This window comes from Suncus etruscus, chromosome 2, assembly GCF_024139225.1.
Source record: "Suncus etruscus isolate mSunEtr1 chromosome 2, mSunEtr1.pri.cur, whole genome shotgun sequence".
In the NCBI taxonomy this organism is placed as follows: Eukaryota; Metazoa; Chordata; class Mammalia; order Eulipotyphla; family Soricidae; genus Suncus; species Suncus etruscus.
Genome location: NC_064849.1, coordinates 5,991,557 through 6,013,334, shown reverse-complemented (window position 1 = coordinate 6,013,334; position 21,778 = coordinate 5,991,557). Strand labels below are relative to the sequence as shown.

The following is a 21,778-nucleotide window of genomic DNA, read 5'->3' as shown; positions in this document are numbered from 1 at the left end:
TCCTACTTCCGGCGCGCGATGATGACGCAGTTTATGTGCCGTCATCGCAGGGCGCGCCCTAGGTAAGTTGTGGGTAGAGACTGCAGCGTCAAGAAAGGCCGAAGGGGGCCCGGAGAGAGCACAGCGGCGTTTGCCTTGCAAGCAGCCGATCCAGGACCAAAGGTGGTTGGTTCGAATCCCGGTGTCCCATATGGTCCCCTGTGCCTGCCAGGAGCTATTTCTGAGCAAACAGCCAGGAGTAACCCCTGAGCACCACCGGGTGTGGCCCAAAAACCAAAAAAAAAAAAAAAAAAAAAAAGAAAAGGCCGAAGAGGCCCGGAATAGCATGGAAGTAGGGCGTTTGCCTTGCATGCAGAAGGTCGGTGGTTCGAATCCCGACATCCCATAGGGTCCCCGAGCCTGCCAGGGGCAATTTCTGACCGTAAGTGTCAGGGGGAACCGAAACAAAACAAAAAAAATAGAGCCTTGCCCCTATCCCACAAGGTGTCCAACCCTGCTAGGGATAATTTCTGAGCGCAGAACAAACATGTGTGGCCCAAAAACAAAACAGAAAGGAAAAGACGGAGAGGGCTGGAGCAATAGCACAGAAGTAGGGCATTTGCTTTGCGCATTGCAAACCTGGGACAGACCCGCCTGCGTTCGACCTCCAGTATCCCATCTGGTACCGGAGTCTGCTAGGGGCGATTTCTGAGCACAGAGCCAGGAGTAACCCCCGAAAAAAAACAGTGCCTGAGCAAATAATGAATAGTATGTACAGCTTGGGAGGGTGCTTGCTTTGCATACCTGGAGGACCTGGGTTCCATCCCCAGCATCCCATTTTCTAACACTGCCAACACAGCCAGGTGAACCTCTGAATACTGCTGACTGTGCCCCTAAACAAAACAAAAAGTAAATGATCTTTACTCTTTTTTTTTTTTGGGGGGGGGTCCACACCCGGCAGTGCTCAGGGGTTCCTCCTGGCTCCACGCTCAGAAATCATACCTGGCATGCTTGGGGGACCATATGGGATGCCGGGATTCGAACCAACAACCTTCTGCATGAAAGGCAAATGCCTTACCTCCATGCTATCTCTCCGGCCCCCGATCTTTACTCTTGCCCCTCATCATCCAGGGGGCTTGGAGTAGATATGGTTGGTTTGATAAACATGCAAAAACGTGAAGTCAGGTAACAACTGTGTGTTAGCAGCATACCAATTGATTGACTCAGCCTCTGGAGAAAAATGGGTGCCTGCCAGAAATGACCTTGACTGGGTGCTTGTATAGAGCTGCCACAGGTCAGAAAACGCCAGGTGCTCAGATCTGGGTTTCCCCACTGCCCATTTCCATAGCCACTTCCATCCTGTGGGCCAGTCCCTAAGGTTTTCATCCTCTCCTGGGATTCCATGGGGCCCTACTCTCCTCTGCCCTGTACAGATGTAACAAGGATTGGAGGCTTGAAGGTAGATGTTGCAGGGAGCCAGGTCTGAGCTCCACACATTTATTTACTCCTGTAAGTACCAGGAACCAGGGTCCTGGGTGCCCCACATTACAGGCTCCATGCTCCCGTCAGTGGTGGCTGTGATTTGGCGGCATCCCGCTGTGCACAAGTTGGAAGTCCTCCTCCAGGAATTGTCCCAGCTGGATTAGCTGCTGCCGCAGGTACCGAGTGGCCTGATGCATCTTACCAGTGGCCTGATGCATCTTGCGCATATACTGCACTGACTGCAGCAGCAGGTCACAACTGCGCTCCTGGCTCAGTCTCCACGCCTCATGCAGATCACGGTAGCAGTTGTGCTCAAGCTCGGCTGGGCCTAGTGTGGCCCCGCAGCCCAGAGGGCAGAGCTGTGGGGTTCTGAGCTGGCAGATTTGCAGGTGCTGAGCCAGGGCCCCACGTGACACCCTTTCTGTGCAGCCCTCATTGGGACAGGTCATCCACTCGAAAGGGCATGAGTCCTGATGCCTCCTGCGATCCATCAGAGGACATGTCACCAGGCAGCCAGCCTCAGCATTCCTGCACTGGGGGCACAAGAGACCATCGTGTGGGCCTGGCTGGATTGGCACCAAAGCTGCCTGTTCATTCCTGGGGCCTGGAAATTGTTAGCTGAGCATCTCCCAGGAATAGTGAGTGGTGGATAAGTGTTAGGAACTGCTTGGGTGGGTCAAGAACCAGAAGTTCAAGGGAGGCAGGGTCTTGGAGAATGAACTTTCCCGGGGCCGGAGAGATAGCATGGAGGTAAGGCGTTTGCCTTTCATGCAGAAGGACGGTGGTTCAAATCCTGACATCCTATATGGTCCCACAAGCCTGCCAGGAGCAATTTCTGAGCCTAGAGCCAGGAGTAACCCTTGAGTGCTGCCGGGTGTGACCCCCCCCCAAAAAAAAAATAAAGAATGAACTTTCCCCTATTTCAAAGCCAGATCTAGAGAAAGGATGGGCAGGAAGACTGTGCAGTCTCCTGGCTTTTTAGGTCATGTTGGGTCGGGACAGAGTAGCCATGAGCTGCCTAAGCCAGTCTAAGCTACTGGTGGAGGGAGGAGAGTTCTTGGTTCTGGGCCAGCACCCAGGACTGGAGAGGGGTGGCAGAGCCCGATACCTTGACTTCCAGGCGGCCAATGGTCTTCCGGAGTCTGTGCACATGGACCATCCTGTGCTTCACCTCCTCCCGGCAGCAGGGGCAGGTTTTCTTTCTGGGGGGGTGTTTGTATCAGAAAGGAACAGAAGCAGCCTGGGCCCCCTCTTCTTCCAGCTAAGGGATTTGAGAGCTGCATCAACAGCACCTAACCCTACCACAACCATGGGAGGCCACCATCACTCTCTTATGTTTGGCAATATAAGCTTCCTGGACCTCCCAACCCATGTTCAGGGTCATCCCCAACACTCTCCCCTGTACAGAGCACCTGGCTAGCCAGCGGGCAATGCAATTCTTGCAGAAGACATGGCTGCACGGCAACCTCATAGGTCTCCGGAACACCCCATGGCAGATGGAGCACAGCAAGTTGCAGTCTGGGGGGTTGATGAAGAGGTGAAGATCATAGCCGCCACTCTGCAAGGGTGACAGATATTAGAACCTGACTTCACATTCAACCTGAACTGGCTCTGGAGAGTGGAGTGCCTAGAATCTTCAGTGGCCCACAAAGTCCTTTTCAGTCTGGGGTACTCGACTCTTTATCACCAAGGCTGGGCTCCACTGTGCAGATCTCGGCTAAGGGCCAAAGCTCACCATGGTCCTTGTCTGGGCGGCAGCTCCACTGGGCCTGAGGGGTGGAGGGTCTGCAGTTTCACAGGGGAGACAGCTGACATCACAATGGTGTGACAGGCCCCTGCTAACTGCAGCCTTGATCTGGGACCTTTGTACTTACCATTGGTGCTTACACTCCCTACAAAGATTCTCAAGTGAGAACCAAGGTGGCCTGATCAGAAAATAGGTCCCCTAGAAACCCTTTCTTAGAGGGCTGTAGAGATAGAATGGTAGATTTGCCTTGCACATGGCAAACACAGGACAGACCCCAGTTCGATTTGCGGCATCCTATAGGCTCCCCTGAACCTGCCAAGAAGATTTCTGAGCGCAGTTATGAATAACCCCTGAGTGAACCCCAAAAACAAAAACAAAAAAAAAACCCTTTCTTGGGGTTGGTATAGTAGGGAGGGCACTTGTTTTGCAGGCAGCCATCTAGGAGTAACCCATTAACTTGCTAGGTACGTCCCCAAGAAAATTGCCTTGGAGTGGCTGGTCACTGGTCCCTAAGCACAGTATGCGTACGCAAAGTTCTGCAACCTGGCATGGAGGTGAAGGCCTGAGGCTGGCCAATCTGAGAACATGCAAGGAGGCGATCTTCATGAGCTTGCGTGCTCACACCTGAGGTTCCACCCACACCCCACTCTCGGATCGTGGGGGGCTCACCCTCTCCAGCATAAGCCTGTTAACTTCTCCCACATCCTTGAGCGTCCCTTAAGTCCTTCACGGATGCTAAAGTTATCAGAGCAGATGGAGCCCGGTACTGCAAGATAAGCGGTGAGGAAACCTGGACTCATATGTTAGCCCAACTCTACTTGTAATAGGCTCGGTGACACCCAAGGGCAGGCCTGATGGCATGAGGGGGGAGTGGAAGTACAGAAACACAGACACTTGGGAGTCGGGTCCAGCAATTTTATTTAACGGGGGAAGGCGGCACCCTCCCCACCCTCTTCTCGGAGGTCAATCAGGCTCGGTCCCCGAAAATCCTGCAAGAAGAAGCAAAGGCCACTGTGAGAAGTATGGAGACGCCGGGAGCAGCGCTGACGCGTGTCGGGGCCTGGGTTTCACCTCTCCACACCGTCGAGTGGGCGGTGAGCTAAGGCCCCAGTGGCTGTGGGCGCCGAATCTCACCCGGGGCTACGGACAAAGCCGCGGGTGATTTTCAACCAACGCCAAAGTACTCTGCGGCAATACTGCAACAGACTTACCAGGAGCCCGAAGAGAAGAAAAGGCGGGCGACTGCCCTTTATATAGCAGCCTCCCGGATGTGCTTCTGTGGACGCTGATGCGCATGCGCGCACCGAGCGACCAACCAATCACAGCCCGTCTTTAGGGTCCGTGGTTTCCGGATTTGGAGATCCCGCGATATTGGGAGATCTCGCGATATTGGCCGGCGTATAAAAGGACCCCTCCCGCGTGTTGTCTTTCTTCTTCTCTATAAACACACGTAAGTGTCTGAGTAGTGGCGGCCTGTGCGCGCGGGCTTCAGGTTGCAATCCGCGGACATCGGCGCCTACGGGCCTCCCCGATCGCCACCCGGAGCGGGATAACACTCAGTGTCTGTCTTTTTGTCCCCTTAGCAAATGGCGGATGACGCCGGTGCTGCGGGAGGGCCCGGAGGCCCAGGAGGGCCCGGAATGGGAAGCCGCGGCGGCTTCCGCGGAGGTTTCGGCACTGGTCTCCGAGGCCGCGGGCGCGGGCGTGGACGCGGTCGTGGACGGGGCCGCGGGGCTCGAGGAGGAAAGGCCGAAGACAAGGAGGCAAGTCTGGGCGCTGCGTGGATGGGGGGTGCCGATGTCTTGCTTCGGGTGGGCCTGGTAATCCTCCCGCCTCGTTTCCGCAGTGGATCCCCGTAACCAAGCTGGGCCGCTTGGTCAAGGACATGAAGATCAAGTCCCTGGAGGAGATCTACCTCTTCTCCTTGCCCATCAAGGTACCGTGGGTGCTGCTGGCAGCGGCTGGGTTGGGGTGTTCACCAGCCATGCACCCACCCCACTTGAGAGAATGGCTGTCAGTACTGAATGGACCTTCCTTTTGACTTGGCTCGCTACGTCTCTGAATAATTTCCTGCTATGGATTTTCCCCAGGAGTCGGAGATCATCGACTTCTTCCTGGGGACAGCCCTCAAAGACGAGGTTCTGAAGATCATGCCCGTGCAGAAGCAGACTCGGGCTGGCCAGCGAACCCGGTTCAAGGTTTGGCACCCCGGGGGTGCGGCTGTCGTGGGGAGGACAAGGTGTGGGACTCTCTCAGCTCTGCATGGTCACACTAGATGCTACTCGTGTGACTTTCGTAATCGGGAGAGACAGAAAGGATCCCCTCAGTTCTCGGGCTGGCCTCACAGTGTGGCCGCTTGATTCTCGAGGGGCACGACACACACACACACACCCTGCCTGTTTGTCAGAATTTCGAGTCATCTCCTTGTTCTTCACAGGCCTTCGTTGCCATCGGGGATTACAACGGACACGTTGGCCTGGGGGTCAAGTGTTCCAAGGAGGTGGCCACAGCCATCCGTGGCGCCATCATCCTGGCCAAGCTCTCCATCGTCCCAGTGCGGCGAGGCTACTGGGGGAACAAGATCGGCAAGCCTCACACTGTCCCCTGCAAGGTAGCTGATGAGTGTGGGCAAGACTCCCCCCAAAGCGTGGGAGTAGAGTGTCTCCCAGTCCTGACCTCACTGCTGCTACCCTTCCAGGTGACAGGCCGCTGTGGCTCTGTGCTGGTGCGTCTCATCCCCGCGCCCAGGGGCACTGGCATTGTCTCAGCACCTGTGCCCAAGAAGCTCCTGATGATGGCGGGGATTGATGACTGCTATACCTCAGCCCGGGGCTGCACTGCCACTCTGGGTAACTTTGGTAAGTGAGTGTGGCCCTATATATATAGCCCAGCAGCCCCTTCCTGTGTGCCTGAGTCAGTACATGAATGTGTTCTTCTACTTCCCTTTGCAGCTAAGGCCACATTTGATGCCATCTCCAAGACATACAGCTATCTTACTCCAGATCTCTGGAAGGAGACAGTGTTTGCCAAGTCTCCTTACCAGGTACTCCACCCTTCTATCTACCCAGCCCTCCATTGGCCCAGTTGACGCGCATCTCCCTGTACTAACCCTTGTCTGCCTCTTGCAGGAGTTCACAGACCACCTTGTGAAGACCCACACCCGAGTCTCTGTGCAGAGGACCCAGGCTCCAGCTCTGGCCACCACATAATTTTCTACATGGCAAATAAAGTGACTTAAGCCAGTTGATATTTGACTGCTTTTCTTTTTTTCTCCAGAATCTGAGGAAGTTTTATTATGGATCTCTTGGGTGGCAAACATGTATGTGGGTATTCCGGGGGCTGTTCATGCAGCATCAGCCTCTTTGGCTGCCTTTCTCTCTGCCATCATCCGTTGCTTCTGCTTTGCTAGGCACTTCCTGGCTGAAAAGTGGGCCCCTAGGTCGTGATCTAGAAGAGAAGAGAGTCGTGGGAGATCAATGCACCCAAGTTCCCACCACCCAACTTGCCAGGGGAATGGTGGTGGGCCTACTCACAGCGGTCCTGGTAGGCCTTGGCCACCTGGGCGAACTGCTCCAGCTCCTTGGCACAGTTCTGCCGGTAGCTCTCCCCCTCTCTCTGCTGGCATGCCTTCATCCGCTCCTGGATGATGTTGACAATTTCCTGGTCCACTTTGCTTCAAGGGAAAGAAAACAGCAGGTTTTCATTAGTCAGGAGAAACTAATGGGCTTGGCTAACCCAGGCAACATCATATAGGGTCAGAGGAATGTACCCAAAGGGGGTCTTACTAGTCTCGCCTCCACTGCATCTCGGCCTCATACATGCACACGACGTCCTTCTCTGCACACTCGGTGATGTCGGGCACCCGGCGGAACTGCCGGTGGTAGTAGTAGTACCTATTCTTCTCATGCTGCCGCTCAATGAAGTCTAGGGAATAAAGCCCCCAAAGTGGGAGTCCCTGTCAGAACCTTACGTTACACGCAGCTCAACTTCATAAGCCTAATGCCCCTGTCCCACGAGAATGGCCATCTGCAGAATTCTGACCCCTGGCTCTGCAAAGTCATTTGGATCAGTGGTCCATCACCAAACCCACACACACCCCCTACCAGGGAGGGACCTCCCTAGGGGTACAGCAGTGCCACCCAGTCTCCAATAAACCCTGAAAAAGAACTCCCATTTCCTAGACCTTGCGGTCCAGTATGCTGTTGAGCCGAGCACCAAGTGCATTTGTCGAACTGCGGGGTTCCTGGGGTTGCATATGTGGGGGCGCGCCGGTCCGCAGCCGGGTGGGGGTCGGGGGCCCTTTCTGGGCTACAGGGCACGCACCGATGATGGGGTTTGAGGGGGGTCTCAAGCCTCGGAGAAGACACAGACCACCGCCTCTAACAGCGGGGGTGGGGACCGTGCCAGGAGCTCGGGGAGCGCCCGCGGGGCCCCGGGGGTGGCCGTACCTCGCACGAGGGTCACTGGCCGGTCCACGAGGACGTCGTAAGCCTTCGACAAGTAGGTGAGGGGGTTCGGCAACGAGGTCTGCGGCGCGGGCGCCGGCGTGCGGCGTGGGGGTTCGGGGTACACGTCTTTGTCCCATTTGTCCGGCATGGTGGCGGCTCGGTGTCCGGGCCTGGATCTCCGTCCGCTCCGGTCCGAGCTGTGGCCTACCCAGCCCGCTCAGAGGACGACCTTAGGATAACGCGCGTGCGCAGGGCGACCGACAGCCGCCAAGCACCACGGGCTTTGTAGTTCGATCGGTCGGGTGCCGCGATGCCTTCTGGGGCTTGTAGTTCGACCGGATGTAGCCAAATTACCGTGGGGTCTGCAGTTCGGCCCGAGCTTGTGGCCTACCCAGCCCGCTCAGAGGACGACTTTAGGATGACGCGCGTGCGCAAGACGGCCGGCAGCCGCGAAGCACTGCGGGATTTGTAGTTCAATCCGGCGGATGCCGAGATGACTTCTGGGGCTTGTAGTTCGACCGGATGCAGCCAAATTACCGTGGGGTCTGCAGTTCTGCCCGCCCGGTGATGGCTAAGAGCAACTTTTGTGAGAACTCACTTAAGATTATGACCTCCTTCCTCCCTCGGTCTTGCATGCAGGAATTACAGAAAGATATGCTTACAATTCGGGGCCCGGACATAGCATAAGGGAGAGGGAATTTGCCATGCACGACATTGACTCGGGTTCGGTCCCCAGCATCCAATATGGTCCCTGAGCCTGCCATGAGTGATTTTTCAGTGCAATGCCAGGAGTAATCCCTGAGCATCGCTGGATGTGACCCAAAAATGAAATAAAAAAAATTTTGTGAGTTTTTTTTGTTTGTTTGTTTGTTTGTTTTGGGTCACACCCGGCAACTTTCAGGTGTTACTCCTGGCTCTATGCTCAGAAATCGCTCCTGGCAGGCTCAGGGGACCATATGGATGCCGGGGTTCGAACCACGGTCCTTCTGCATGCAAGACAAACGCCCTACCTACATGCTATCTCTCCAGCCTCTTATTTTTATTTTTATTTTTTATTTATTTATTTATTTATTTATTTTTGGGTCACACCTGGCAGTGCTCAGGGGTTATTCCTGGCTCCAGGCTCAGAAATTGCTCCTGGCAGGCACAGGGGACCATACGGGGCGCCGGGATTCGAACCGATGACCTCCTGCATGAAAGGCAAATGCCTTACCTCCATGCTATCTCTCCGGCCCCTTATTTTTATTTTTTAAATTGATTGATTGATTGATTGGTTTTTGGGCCACTCCCGATGGCTCAGGGGTTACTCCTGGCTCTGTGCTCAGAAATCACCCCATGGCAGGCTGGGGGACCATATGGGAGGCCAGGAATCAAACCACCTTTCCTCCTACTGCTCTGCTATTTCTCTGGTCCCCAAAATGTGTTTTATTTTTTATAAATAAATAAAATGTATGTTTTTTTTTGTTTTTTTTTTTTTTTTTTTTTTTTTGTGGTTTTTTTTGGGTCACACCCGGCAGTGCTCAGGGGTTATTCCTGGCTCCAGGCTCAGAAATTGCTCCTGGCAGGCACGGGGGACCATATGGGGCGCCGGGATTCGAACCGATGACCTCCTGCATGAAAGGCAAACGCCTTACCTCCATGCTATCTCTCCGGCCCCCGTATGTTTTTTTTTTTGTTTTGTTTTGTTTTGTTGCTTTTTCGGCCACACCCGGCCGTACTCAGGGGTTACTCATGGCTGTCTACTCAGAAATAACTCCTGGCAGGCACGGGGGACCATATGGGACACTGGGATTCGAACCAACCACCTTTGGTCCTGGATTGGCTGCTTGCAAGGCAAACGCCACTGTGCTATCTCTCCGGGCCCTAAAATGTATGTTTTTTTATAAACACAAATAAAATGCTTATAAGATAGCATGGAGGTAGGCGCTTACCTTGCATGCAGAAGGACGGTGGTTCAAATTCCGGCATCCCATATGGTCCTCCGAGCCTATCAGGAGCAACCCCCGAGTGCTGCCGGGTGTGACACCAAAAAAAAAAAAACCCACCCTAATCAAAAAGAAAATATATACATATATATGTATGTGTGTATATATATATATATATTTAAATATATATATTTAAATATATGTGGGTCAGGGAAATGACTCGAAGGGCCCTGCATAGGAAGCCCTAAGACTGACCTCTGAGCAATATGCTTGAGTAGTTCTCAAGCAATACTGAGTGTTGGTCTCAAACCCCAAAATAAATAGCAGGTCTAAGGGATAGGAGATAGCTTCAGCTAAAGTGCTTGCCTTGAGGCCAGAGAGATAGCATAGTGGTAGGGTGTTTGCCTTGCACACAGCCGACCCAGGACAGACGTGGTTTGAATCCCAGCATCCTCTATGGTTCCCTGAGCCTGCCAAGAGCAATTTCTGAATACAGAGTCAGGAGTAACCCCTGAGCACTGCCAGGTGTGATCCCAAAACCAAAAATAAGTAAAATAAAGTTGGGGCCAGCGCGATAGCGCAGTGGTAGGGCATTTGCCTTGCATGCAGTTGATCCAGGACAGACCTGGATTCTATCCCCGAAGTTCCCCAAGCCAGGAGTGATTTCTCATAGCCAGGAATAAACCCTTAGCGTCACCAGATGTGACCCATAAACCAAAAATAAATCGGGCCTGGAGAGATAGCACAGCGGCATTTGCCTTGCAAGCAGCTGATCCAGGACCTAAGGTGGTTGGTTCGAATCCCGGTGTCCCATATGGTCCCCCGTGCCTGCCAGGAGTTATTTCTGAGCAGACAGCCAGGAGTAACCCCTGAGCACCGCCGGGTGTGGCCAAAAAAAAAACAAACAAAAAAAATCAATAAAAAGTGCTGGAGTTGGAATGGTGGCACAGCGGTAGGGCGTTTACCTTGCATGCAGCTGACCTAGGACAGATCATGGTTCAATTCCCCCGCGTCCAAATGCTCCCCAGAGTCAGGAGCAATTTCTGAGTGCAGTAACCCCTGAGCATCACTGGGTGTGACGCCAAAACCAAAAACAAATAAAATAAAATAAATTAAAATAAAATAAAATAAAATAAAATAAAATAAAGTGCTTGCCTTGCAGTCATCATGACTGGAAGTCCACTCCCTAGTGCCCCCTGTGTGCACAGAGAACAATGCTGGTAGTTCTGCCGCTGGAGGTTTTAGAGGCATCACTGGCAGTCCCTAGCTACACCTTAGACACAGAGGTGTGAGTATCACCAATCTAGGTGGCAGACCCTGGCATACAAGGCGCCATGGCCAGCAGTGTTTCTGGGTGCAGTGTGAGTGTTGTGGTGACCTCAATGAGCACTGACCCAGATGGGTGCATTTACCACAGCAGTACACAGTTGTACATGTACAAGCTGTACATGTACAAACATTGCAGCTGTAAATGGACCTGAGCACCACCGCAACCTCATGTGTGATCCCCAGCAAGCACCACAACTCAGCTGTTCGTAATCTCCAGGGTCAAAGGGAGATTCCAGCCACCTTTACTCAAATCTGAATTCCAAAACACAAGTTTGTGAAATCACTGTGGGCTGTTAGAGGAGGCCCTGAGGCCCCTCTGGGCACTCACCCCCAATCCAGGGACATCCACAATCCATAGAGCCTGTGCACAGCCCTCAAGACTGGAAAGAAACGTCTTCTACCCTACCCAATTTACAGGACTCAAACCCTATCTGTGGTGAAAGAAGAATTCCCCACTAGGAGAGGGTGACCTATTTTTATCCTCTGACCTGGGAGGGTCACAGCAGTCATACCACTAAGTGACACAGGCATGCAAAACCACATATCCACACAGATGTAGGCATACACACAGAAACACAAGTATGCACACTCAGTTGTTTGTTTTTTTTTGGGGGGGGTGCTCAGGGATTACTCCTGGCTGTCTGCTCAGAAATAGCTCCTGGCAGGCACGGGGGACCATATGGGACACTGGGATTCGAACCAACCACCTTTGGTCCTGGATCAGCTGCTTGCAAGGCAAACGCCGCTGTGCTATCTCTCCAGGCCAGCCCACTCAGTTGTACACACAGACAGACCTGACACTCGTGCACACACACAGACAGCCATACATATCTCCTTTCCCCACCCCCACACTCACAGTTCTCGCCTGCTCCTGGCCCTAAGCTGTGCCCAGGTGACTGGGCCTCCTTCTTGCCAGGGCTAAATCTGGGATCTGGCTGCTGTGCCCTGGCTGGGGCTATTCCTTGTCTGGCAGCTGGTGGAGAGCTCCCTTAGCTTCTCACTGCACCAGCATGGTTAGTAGGCTGTGGGGTTGGAACAGGAACTTCCTGGGGAGGGGGCAAGTGGGCTTCTGGGCTCCCCCAGCAGAAAAGGCCTGGGGCCTATAGAGCCCTGGGAGGCTCTATAGGTGAGCTGGGGCTGTGAGCTCAGAAGAATGGAGCAGGGATGGGAAGGTCCGGGTGAGTTGCTCCAGTGGGAAGAGGTGGTGGGGCTGCTTCCCAGTACCCTACTGGACGGGCACGGGCTGGACTCTGGGCCTGCACCTACCACTGGCAGATCCCAGCTCTGACACTCCCCCTCAGTCCCACCGGAAATTCTCGGCCCCTCGGCATGGCCACCTGGGCTTCCTGCCCCATAAGCGGAGTCGCCGGCACCGGGGCAAGGTGAAGACATGGCCGAAGGACGACCCCAGCCAGCCAGTGCACCTGACGGCCTTCCTGGGCTACAAGGCAGGCATGACTCACACACTGCGGGAAGTGCACCGGCCTGGCCTGAGTGAGTGTGCAGGCATGGGGTGGGGATTAAGGGTGGGGCTAGGAGCACAGGTGCAAGGCACGGGGCACAAGTGTGGGGCACAGGTGGACCAGGCTCAGGTTGATGATGGGCACAGGCTGAGTGGCTTCCAGGGCCTAAGTCCAGGTGGGCAGGAGTCCTCGCAAGCAGGAAGCTGTTGGTAGATCAACCCTCAAGGGCAGAACCCCCAGCCACCTTATAGATTGGTTTTGTCTGACCCCAGGTTTTTCTTTCTTTCTCTTTCTTTCTTTCTTTCTTTCTTTCTTTCTTCTTCTTTCTTTCTTTCTTTCTTTCTTCTCTTCTTTCTTTCTTTCTTTCTTTCTTTCTTCTTTCTTCTTTCTTTCTTTCTTTCTTTCTTTCTTTTTTCTCTTCTTCTTTCTTTCTTCTTTCTCTTTCTTTCTTTCTTTCTCTCTCTCTTCTCTCACTCTCTCTCTCTCTCTCTCATTCTCCTCTCTCTCTCTCTTTCTTCTCTTTTTCTTTCTTTCTTTCTTCTTTCTTTCTTCTTTCTTTCTTTCTTCTTTCTTTCTTTCTTTCTTTCTTTCATCTTTCTTTCTTTCTTTCTTTCTTTCTTTCTTTCTTTCTTGGGGTTTTTGGGCCACACCCTGCAGTTGTTCAGGGATTACTCCTGGCTCTCTGCTCAGAAATAGCTCCTGGCAGGCACAGGGGACCATATGGGATGCCAGGATTAGAACCAACCACCTTAGGTCCTGGGTTGGCTGCTTGCAAGGCAAACCCCGCTGTGCTATCTCTCCGGCCCCTGACCCAGGTTTTCAGATGTGAAAACTGAGGCATGTTTCAGAAATGTGCCAGTTGCCCAGTGGGGGGTGGGCGCAAATCAGTCAAAGCTTGCACCCTAGGCAGAAAAGAAGCCCAATGGGCTCAGCATGCAGAAGGCCCAGGATCCATCCCCAGAACTATGCTACTCGGTCCCTTGCACACTGCCTGGAGTGAGAGACCATGAGCCTGAGCCAGAAGCAGCCCCTGTGCACCACAGGATGGGGCACAGACAAATACACACACAAACACACACAACTCCTCAAGCCCCAAAGAAAAGACAAAAGGCAGGTGCCTCAATACACATTACTGTTTGGTGTTTTTCTTTTTTTTTTTTTTTTTTATCTTTTTGTTTGTTGTTTTTGGGCCATTCCCAGTGATGCTCAGGGGTTACTCCTGGCTCTGCGCTCAGAAATCACTCCTGGCTTGGGAGACTATGTGGGACGCTGGGGATCGAACCGTGGTCTGTCCTAGAATAGTGCGGGCAAGGCAGATGCCCTACCACTTGCGCCACTACTCTGGCCCCAACATTTCGTTTTGTTTCTGGTCACAAGTAATAGGATTCAGGGACTGTTCCTGGCTCTGTTCCTGGCTGTTCCAAGAAACCAGCAGGGGTTTCTTGGTGGTACTGAGGACCATATATTACCCAGGATCGAACCTATGCTCAGCCCTTCAAGTCATTACTCTGTGCCCCCCCTTCTCTGTGGGAGATTAGGGGTGACAGGATGAGGCCTTTTCCTATCTCTTGTGAGAAGAGATGGCCATGTCTGCACTGTGTACCCTAGACTGACCTGCTCTCTTACCCTCACCCTCACGACGAGGATGCCCCTCACCTCCATGTGCCCTCCTTGCCCAGCCCAAGTCTCAGAGTTCCAAATGTAAGCTTCTGAGAGACATTTTCTGCTGTTTTGGCTAAACCAAGCTACCTGTCCAGGGGGACTTGGCAGTCCACTCACTGGAATTCCCTCGAGACTTCCGTGGGTCTCAGCACTGCTAAGGGAAAAAAAACAGAGCAGGAAACATGTGTATGGGAAGCTGCACCATCCACTAGTGAAGAATCTGTGGGGACATCTCTGTGTCTTCTGGTCTCACCCAGAAATTTCCAAGCGGGAGAGGTGAGGCAGTGACAATTGTGGAGACGCCGCCGCTGGTGGTGGTAGGCGTGGTGGGCTATGTGGCCACCCCCCGTGGCCTGCGGAGCTTCAAGACCATCTTTGCTGAGCACCTGAGTGACCAGTGCCGGCGGCACTTCTACAAGGACTGGTAAAATGTGGGACCCTGTGGCCCTGTGCTGTGTGACCCCACAAGGCATATAGGCGTGACCGTGTGATGAGTCAACAGGGACAACATATCCTGGCTGGGGAGGAAAGGGGACCAGATGCTATTGACTGAGGGGATGTGAGGGAGAAAGTGGTGAAGCATGGGGCCGGAGAGATAGCATGAAGGTAGGACGTTTGCCTTGCATGTAGAAGGTCGATGATTCGAATGATGGCTCGAATGCCGGCATCCCATATGGTCCTGCGAGCCTGCCAGAGTGATTTCTGAGCATAGAGCCAGGAGTAACCCCTGAGCGCTGCCGGGTGTGACCCAAAAACCAAAAGAAAGTGGGGGAGCAGAGCTGGTTCTAAGCTCTCTACAGCAGCACGGGTGTCCAGGATACAGCCCCTGAGGGAGACAGAAGTAATCTCGGCTCAAGCTTGGCTGAGTCTGGAATAGGAAGGCCTTCTCTGGGATGCCCCAGCCCCCCTCAACATGGACACATAAACCTGCGCCCTCTTAGATGCTGGGTCCGAGCCTGTGGACAGCTTAATTACAACTCCCCTGCCTAGATACTGTTTCTGGGAAGTGGATGTACCCCTTATCCAGGGTTCTGGCCCCCCAAACTTTGGGACAGACCATCTATCTTCTTGCCAAGCCTTTGGAGTCCCTCAGAACCTGTTCTGCTCTCCCCAGTGGGCTGGTCCATCAGGGCACCCCCATCTCCCCAGCTCCCACTCATTTCACTCTGGCTCTGGGAACTTCCACTTTACAGAGCAGGCAACAGACCTGAGGATGGAGGGCCCCGAAGGAGGGAGGGAGGAGGTATGGTCTGGCTGAGGCCCCACTGGCCGGCAGGCATAGGAGCAAGAAGAAGGCCTTTACCAAGGCCTGCAAGCGCTGGCGCGACGCTCAGGGCAAGAAGCAGCTGCAAAAGGACTTTGCGGCCATGAAGAAGTACTGCAAAGTCATCCGGGTCATCGTCCACACCCAGGTCAGTGCTGCCCTCCAAGAGGCAAATGTCAGTTTAAAAACACTGCAAGCCTCAGGCTGGCCAGCAGGCACTGCCCCCGTGTGGTCCCTGTAAGTGTGTCACGCCTGTCTGGTCTAGGGCCACTGCCTGTCCTTCCAACCCATGTCAGCCCCAGGCTGATTCTGGAATGATCCTCAGACTCTCAAATTGGAACAGCAGCTCTTGGACAGTCCCCTTAGGTCCGCCCATCTCCCACAATCGTCCCCACCCCCAATCCCATCACTCCAAGTCTGAGCTCCATTGGGGGCCTGGCCAGCACTTCACAAGATAGTAACCAGACACCTTCCAAATAAGCCCAGAGGAGAGACAAGCACAACAGGGAGGGCAAGGAACCTAACCCGAGTTCCATCCTTGGCATCCCATGTGGTCCCTAAGCACAGCCAGGAGTGATTCCTGAGTGCAAAGCCAGGAGTAATCCCTGTGAACTGCAGGATGTGGCCCAAAAATTAAAAATAATACCCAAAACAAAAACAAATCAGTGCAGAGACCATCTTGTGCTGCCTTGGGTGGGCTTCCTGATAGCTCCCTTGCATCTCATCCCAAATCTACTTTCTTGTGATCTGGACACCCAGTCTCCTTCTGGTGCCACCAGATCCTGGGTCCTGCACCTTCAGGAGGGGTTTGGGTCAGGATCACCCAGAGACTCTGTGACCTTGTTGTGTGCACGGTGTCCCTCACCTGTCGCCACAGATGCAGCTGCTTCACTTCCGGCAGAAGAAGGCCCACATCATGGAGGTCCAGCTCAACGGCGGCACGGTGGCTGAAAAGGTGGCTTGGGCACAGGCACGCCTGGAAAAGCAGGTGCCAGTGAACAGCGTGTTCAGTCAAAATGAGGTCATCGACGTCATCGCTGTCACCAAGGGCAAGGGCATTAAAGGTAGGGGGACTTTGGGAGGCTGTTCTGAGGTGCTGGGGCCCCAACCCAGCTGCTCAGCCACGGCTCCTCCCATCACCAGGGGTCACTAGCCGCTGGCACACCAAGAAGCTTCCCCGCAAGACCCATAAGGGGCTACGCAAGGTGGCATGTATTGGAGCCTGGCACCCTGCCCGCGTGGGCTGCTCCATTGCCCGGGCAGGCCAAAAGGGCTACCATCACCGCACAGAGCTCAACAAGAAGGTGGGCCCTCCAGCTGGGATCCCCCCCTCGAACCCTCATACAATGGGTGCAAGCAAGGTGTGGGTCACTGGCGGCTGTCCCCAAGGCGCCCTGTTCCCTCAGATCTACCGCATCGGCCAGGGGCTGCACATGAGGACGGCAAAATGGTCGGGAACAATGCCTCCACCAGCTATGACATGACCAACAAGAGCATCACACCCACTGGTGAGGGCTGGCGTGAGGCCCAAGAGTAGGAGAGAGAAGGACCTCGAGTGTGCAGGGGGGCTGGGTCCACTCCTGCCATGCCTGCCCTGAGCCCAGGTCACCCACAGGGCGGCTTCCCCCACTATGGTGAAGTGAACAACGACTTCATCATGCTTAAGGGCTGCATCGCGGGGACCAAGAAGAGGGTCATCACACTGCGGAAGGTCAGCCGGGGGGCTGCTGGGGGCCCAGGGCTCCAGCCAGACGTGGGGAGAGGAGAGGGAAGAGAGGGGATCGGTGGATCTGGTGGGCAGAGAAGGGCCCCTTAGAATTCTCCTCTCTGGTCTCCTTCCCTGCAGTCCCTCCTGGTCCACCACAGCCGCCGGGCCCTGGAGAGCGTCGAGCTTAAGTTCATCGACACCACCTCCAAGTTTGGCCACGGTTGCTTTCAGACAGCACAGGAGAAGAGGGCCTTCATGGTTAGCCCCAGAGGGGGATCAGGGTGGGGAGAACCTCGGGTGGTCTGGACATGGAGAGAGGGTGCCAGGCTAGGTGCCCATACCCCTGCGCGTGGGGGGTGGATGGTCCTGGGTGTCCAGGGTCCAAGATTTCCAGCTACACCGACTATTAGACTCTCCCACCTGTCTCCATCAGGGGCCTCAGAAGAAGCATCTTGAGAAGGAAAAGCGGGAGGCGGCTGCAGGAGACCTATAGGCAGCATGGGACCGACGGAGCTCAAGAGATGCCACGTGCCGACCTACCTGCTCCCCAGTTTAATAAAGTCTGGAGACAACTCTTTTTTTTTCTTTTTTTGCGGTTTTTGGTTCACACCCGTAGCGCTCAGGGGTTCCTCCTGGCTCCATGCTCAGAAATTGCTCCTGGCAGGCTCGAGGGACCATATGGGATGCCGGGATTCAAATCACCGACCTTCTACACGCAAAGCAAACACTATCTCTCCGGCCCCTGAGACAACTCTTTTCTATTTTGGCTTTTTGGGTCACACCCAGCAACGCTCAGGGGTTACTCCTAATTGTGATCAGAAATCACTTCTGGCAAGCATATGGGGACCTTGTGGGATGCGGGGATTCGAACCATTAGTCTGTCCTGGATCGGCTGCCTGCAAGGCAAACGTCCTACCGCTGTACTATCTATTTCTCTGGCCCCATGGAGACAACTCTTGCCCGGGTCTTTGCGTTGGACGCTGGGGATGGAGGGCAGCGGGCGCCTCGGTGCAAAAGCATTTCCCAGGCCTCAAGTGCAACCTGGCTGGGCCACCTGGCGCTGGGGGCGTGGCCTGGAGGTGGGTGGGCCTTAGCCGACGGAGGGTGGGGCTGGCGGAGGGCGGCGGGGCTTTGGCTCCTTTAGGGAAACTGGCTGAGTCCGCTTGCAGGAGGCGGAAGCCGAACCCGCGTCCGGGTTGACATTGGTTCTCGGAAAGGGGCGTGGCCTTCGAGCTCTGCGGGCGTCCCCGGCAGTGATTGGTCTGCAGGCTTCCGAGCCCCCCGGGAGTCCCCGGGGCTGATTGGTTCGCGGGATGGGGGCGTGGCAACCAGAGCGCGGATCCCGGACCTGATTGGTCGCCGCGAGGTGGGCGGGGCATCGGGCTGGCAGCAAGGCAGTGGGGCGGCGGGGGCGGCCCGCGGGAGTCCCCGGCTGGCGAGTTCAGTGAGCAGGTCCCCGAGCGCCATGTCGTTCTGCAGCTTTTCTGGGGGAGAGGTTTTCCAGAACCACTTTGAGACAGGTACGGTCCGTGATCCCTCCCTTGGGAAGGCAGTCCCCGGGACGTCGGCACCGGGGTTCTAGTGTGCGACGGGGTACCGGCAGGGGTCAATTGTGAGCGCCGCGGGGAAGCGCATGAGTGGGTCTCAGGGTGGTGGGAGGAGTCTGGGGGGTCCCGAAGAGTCTTGGAGGTTCGTGAGGAGAGGGGTTCCGGACAGGCCTTGGGGGAGTGTGGTGCTGCTTTTTTTTTAAGGGTGCACGTGGCTACATGTATGTACAGCGGGGAGGGTTTGTCCAGTATGCGGCTGGATCGAGTTTGATGCCCAGCATCCTATTTGGTTCCTGGAACCTGCCAGCTGTAACCCCTGAGCGCCGCCCCTGATGTGGCCCCAAAACAAAACAAATAAATAAACAAGAGCGAAGTTGGAAAGTGGCGCTGGAGCCTTGCATCCAGATGTTCCCCCCTGCCCTGGCCATCATGCCCTTCCCCATACCTTCCTCGAACTTCAATCCCTCTGCCCCATCCTGTTCTTCTGGGACCTAGACGTACTATTGGCCAGAAGGAACATTCTGTTCTTGGAGAATGTGCTGGCCTGATGCCTGAGGGGCAGGGGCAGGAGAAGTGACTTGGCTCTCTGTCATTTGGGTTTATAGTACAAAGTTCCCCTCACTATCATCCGCTACCACTGTCAGCTGACACCTAGACAGTCCGGGAGGGCTTGAGTCAACAAATGTGACCTATCCACCTGCAGGGCTGGCATGGTTATGACCAGCTCTCAGCCAACTTATGGTCAGTGCTTCGTCTCTTGGACTAATTTGGTAAAAAATATGCCCAACAGGCTGGAAGAGGCAGGAAATGCTGAGTGTCAACCCTGAGTGGCTTGACTGTGACTTCGGGCTTTTTTGGGACCAGCTGGGACTCACTCCCTTGGGTGTGACCTGGGAGATGCCCCCACAGCAACTTTTCTCTCCAGAGACTCAATTCCCCTGGGCAGCAAGACAGGTCGATTCTGTAGAGCTTCGTCCCTACAGCTTCCTGTCTATGAGTGTTGCAAACCACCACCACCACCCCCAGAAGTGATTTTGCTTTTTTTGGTAGGGGAGCCTTTACTGATGATGCCTCAAAGTGATCTTTCAGATCCAGTTAACTCCTGTCCTCTTTTCCCTACCTCTGTCTTCTTGCAAACATTCTCTTCCTGCCTGAAGAGCAACCTAGTGATTGAGTATTCACTCTTGGCTTGCCTGGGCAGCAGGGACGCCACAGGCGGGATGGGGCTTGGGGAGGGGTGCAGCATAATGGCCAAATTGGCACATCAGATTCTGGTCTTTCTCCTCAGGCACATATGTGTGTGCCAAGTGCGGCTATGAGCTCTTCTCCAGCCGCTCCAAGTACATGCACTCGTCTCCATGGCCCGCCTTCACTGAGACAGTGCACCCAAACAGCGTGGTCAAGCGCCCTGAGCACAACCGTCCTCAGGCCCTGAAGGTGGGTGGTCTGTGGTGGAATGGGTGGGGAGGGTGGTCTTCCCTCACTGCTCTGGGAGCTTGAGCTGTGACTGTCCCCCAGGAGCCTTTGGAAGGGCCTGGTGGCTAGGGCTGGGCCACACCTCATGCTGCACCCTTGTGTCCAGGTATCCTGTGGCAAGTGCGGAAACGGACTGGGCCATGAGTTCCTGAACGACGGCCCCAAGCGCGGCCAGTCCCGCTTCTGAATCTTCAGCAGCTCGCTCAAGTTCATCCCCAAAGGTGAGCTGGCTCAGGGGTGAGCCTCAAGAACCCTATGAACAAGGTGCCACTGATGGGGCTCTGAGCCATGGAGCACCTGTCTGGCACCGGTATTGAGGGCACATGTTCCCACAAGGGGACATCCAGGTGGACATACAGGAGGTTTTTCTCAGCACAGGGCCACTTCTTCCTCCCTCTTTCAGGCAAGGATGTTCCTGCCTCTGAGGAAAAGTAGTGGGCGAGTTCTCCCCATGATTCTTATTGCCACCGCCGGGGATGGACTGGACTTCACCTGAGAAGGGACAGCAGGAAGCTCCCAGGCCTCCACATCTGCTCCTGGGGACACCCTGTCGGCTGCCATGCCCCATGCTTCCCCATTTCACGGGTCTTTGGGGGTAGTGGCTAGTGCTTGGGCACCCCCACAGTCCTCAAGGAGATGGGCCCCGGGCTTTACTTGCTTCTGAATGGTGGCACACCTCCCCATCTATGCTTCTTCTCTGCTCCCTCTCTGCCTTGTCTGAATGACCCTGTTCCCAAACCATACCCTGCCCTTCCTCAGAGCACCCACCTCCCCCCAGGACCTGGAAGAGAAAGCAGTTGAGATGCCCACTGGCCACCCCAGCCCTGTCACTACATGACCCGCCCTGGTGAAACCCTCAGGCAACCAGAGTGGTGACGACCTGTGACTCGCTGGAAGCTGTCCCCACCTATTCCTGCTTACGGAGGACTTTTGAGCCCTATTTCTCCATCTGTGCAACCGAATTGCCTCATCGGGCACAGGAAATGACTGTGCCTACAGCCTTGCACACTGGAGGCCACACTCCCTGTGCAGGGCTCAACAGTGGACAGTACAACTTCCCTCTGGCTGGGGTCCTTTTCAGAATCATGAAATCAGTGCAGTATACTCTGGATGCTGTCTTTCCTAGCAATACCACAAGTGCCCCGACCCTTGCCACCACTGTGGCTTCTGCACTGCTCTGGTGATAATCCTGGGAGGCTGTCTAATGGAAGCTGAGAGACCTCAGGCCCCGTGGTGTAAATGGGTGTGGGGTCATTCCACCATAGTGGGGGCTTTGCCACCAACAGTCCCCATCTATTTTCAGGAGATGAGCCAGAGATATTCCCTCTAACATTGCATGGGGGGTGATGGTGGTGGTGTTTCACTTACCCAATCCAGTTACTATCAGTGCCAACTATTTTGGGACGTCACGATGGCACCACGTCACCAGCAGGGGGCGCCAACTCCGCATCTGGGAGAGGATAAATTCACAGCATTTCTACAGAACGTACTGACTCAGGGTGCTCAGGCCCTGGAAGCTTATATACGCACCCCAGCACCCATCCCTGAGCCCAGACGCACCCCAGTTCTCATGTCCAAAGTCCCCTGGGTCCTTGCAGCCCTGCAGCTCTGCCCTGCATCCCAGTCCAGGTCCAATTTTGATGTTTTTGTTTGTTTGTTTGTTTTTTTTTGGGTCACACCCGGCTTTGCTCAGGGGTTACTCCTGGCTCCATGCTCAGAAATTGCTCCTGGCAGGCTTGGGGGACCAT

At 54.7% G+C, this 21,778-nt stretch overlaps 5 protein-coding genes and 2 non-coding genes across 8 annotated transcripts; 4 read left to right on the top strand and 3 right to left on the bottom strand.

Annotated features, from left to right (window-relative positions):
- Positions 1–1,544: 1,544 nt before the first annotated feature.
- On the bottom strand, positions 1,545–4,718 carry RNF151 (ring finger protein 151). Its single transcript, XM_049768860.1, has 7 exons — positions 4,659–4,718; positions 4,134–4,197; positions 3,878–3,974; positions 3,197–3,230; positions 2,874–3,019; positions 2,570–2,663; positions 1,545–1,994 (listed from the first exon to the last, which is right to left on the bottom strand). The coding sequence occupies exons 1-7, from the start codon at positions 4,716–4,718 to the stop codon at positions 1,545–1,547; spliced, it is 945 nt and encodes a 314-aa protein (XP_049624817.1).
- LOC126002795 (small nucleolar RNA ACA64) lies at positions 4,257–4,382 on the bottom strand. Its single transcript, XR_007493430.1, has one exon. It is a non-coding gene; the product is annotated as a small nucleolar RNA ACA64 (small nucleolar RNA).
- Positions 4,719–4,791: 73 nt separating the features above from the next.
- Positions 4,792–6,455, top strand: RPS2 (ribosomal protein S2). Its single transcript, XM_049768107.1, has 7 exons — positions 4,792–4,971; positions 5,055–5,144; positions 5,299–5,406; positions 5,646–5,819; positions 5,907–6,066; positions 6,160–6,251; positions 6,337–6,455. Exons 1-7 carry the CDS (start codon positions 4,795–4,797, stop codon positions 6,415–6,417), a joined length of 882 nt encoding a protein of 293 aa, XP_049624064.1. The 5' UTR covers positions 4,792–4,794; the 3' UTR covers positions 6,418–6,455.
- LOC126002454 (small nucleolar RNA SNORA64/SNORA10 family) lies at positions 5,455–5,589 on the top strand. Its single transcript, XR_007493153.1, has one exon. It is a non-coding gene; the product is annotated as a small nucleolar RNA SNORA64/SNORA10 family (small nucleolar RNA).
- Positions 6,456–6,494: 39 nt separating the features above from the next.
- On the bottom strand, positions 6,495–7,832 carry NDUFB10 (NADH:ubiquinone oxidoreductase subunit B10). 2 transcript variants are annotated; one of them, XM_049768101.1, is made up of 4 exons: positions 7,657–7,832; positions 6,994–7,132; positions 6,742–6,881; positions 6,495–6,655 (listed from the first exon to the last, which is right to left on the bottom strand). In XM_049768101.1, the coding sequence occupies exons 1-4, from the start codon at positions 7,802–7,804 to the stop codon at positions 6,552–6,554; spliced, it is 531 nt and encodes a 176-aa protein (XP_049624058.1). In that variant the 5' UTR covers positions 7,805–7,832; the 3' UTR covers positions 6,495–6,551. The 2 variants fall into 2 exon arrangements, with proteins under 2 accessions (XP_049624058.1, XP_049624059.1); XM_049768102.1 differs by having other exon boundaries at positions 6,742–6,876.
- Positions 7,833–10,915: 3,083 nt separating this feature from the next.
- RPL3L (ribosomal protein L3 like) lies at positions 10,916–17,500 on the top strand. Its single transcript, XM_049768859.1, is given in 12 exon segments — positions 10,916–10,942; positions 12,212–12,404; positions 14,293–14,311; positions 14,313–14,459; positions 15,312–15,447; positions 16,177–16,363; positions 16,443–16,603; positions 16,706–16,730; positions 16,733–16,807; positions 16,904–17,010; positions 17,146–17,265; positions 17,441–17,500. Coding segments are annotated over 12 exon segments (1,257 nt in total).
- A 912-nt stretch (positions 17,501–18,412) lies between these two features.
- Positions 18,413–21,134, top strand: MSRB1 (methionine sulfoxide reductase B1). The gene is made up of 4 exons (XM_049768105.1): positions 18,413–18,527; positions 19,843–19,991; positions 20,137–20,251; positions 20,434–21,134. The coding sequence occupies exons 1-4, from the start codon at positions 18,473–18,475 to the stop codon at positions 20,463–20,465; spliced, it is 351 nt and encodes a 116-aa protein (XP_049624062.1). The 5' UTR covers positions 18,413–18,472; the 3' UTR covers positions 20,466–21,134.
- Positions 21,135–21,778: the final 644 nt, after the last annotated feature.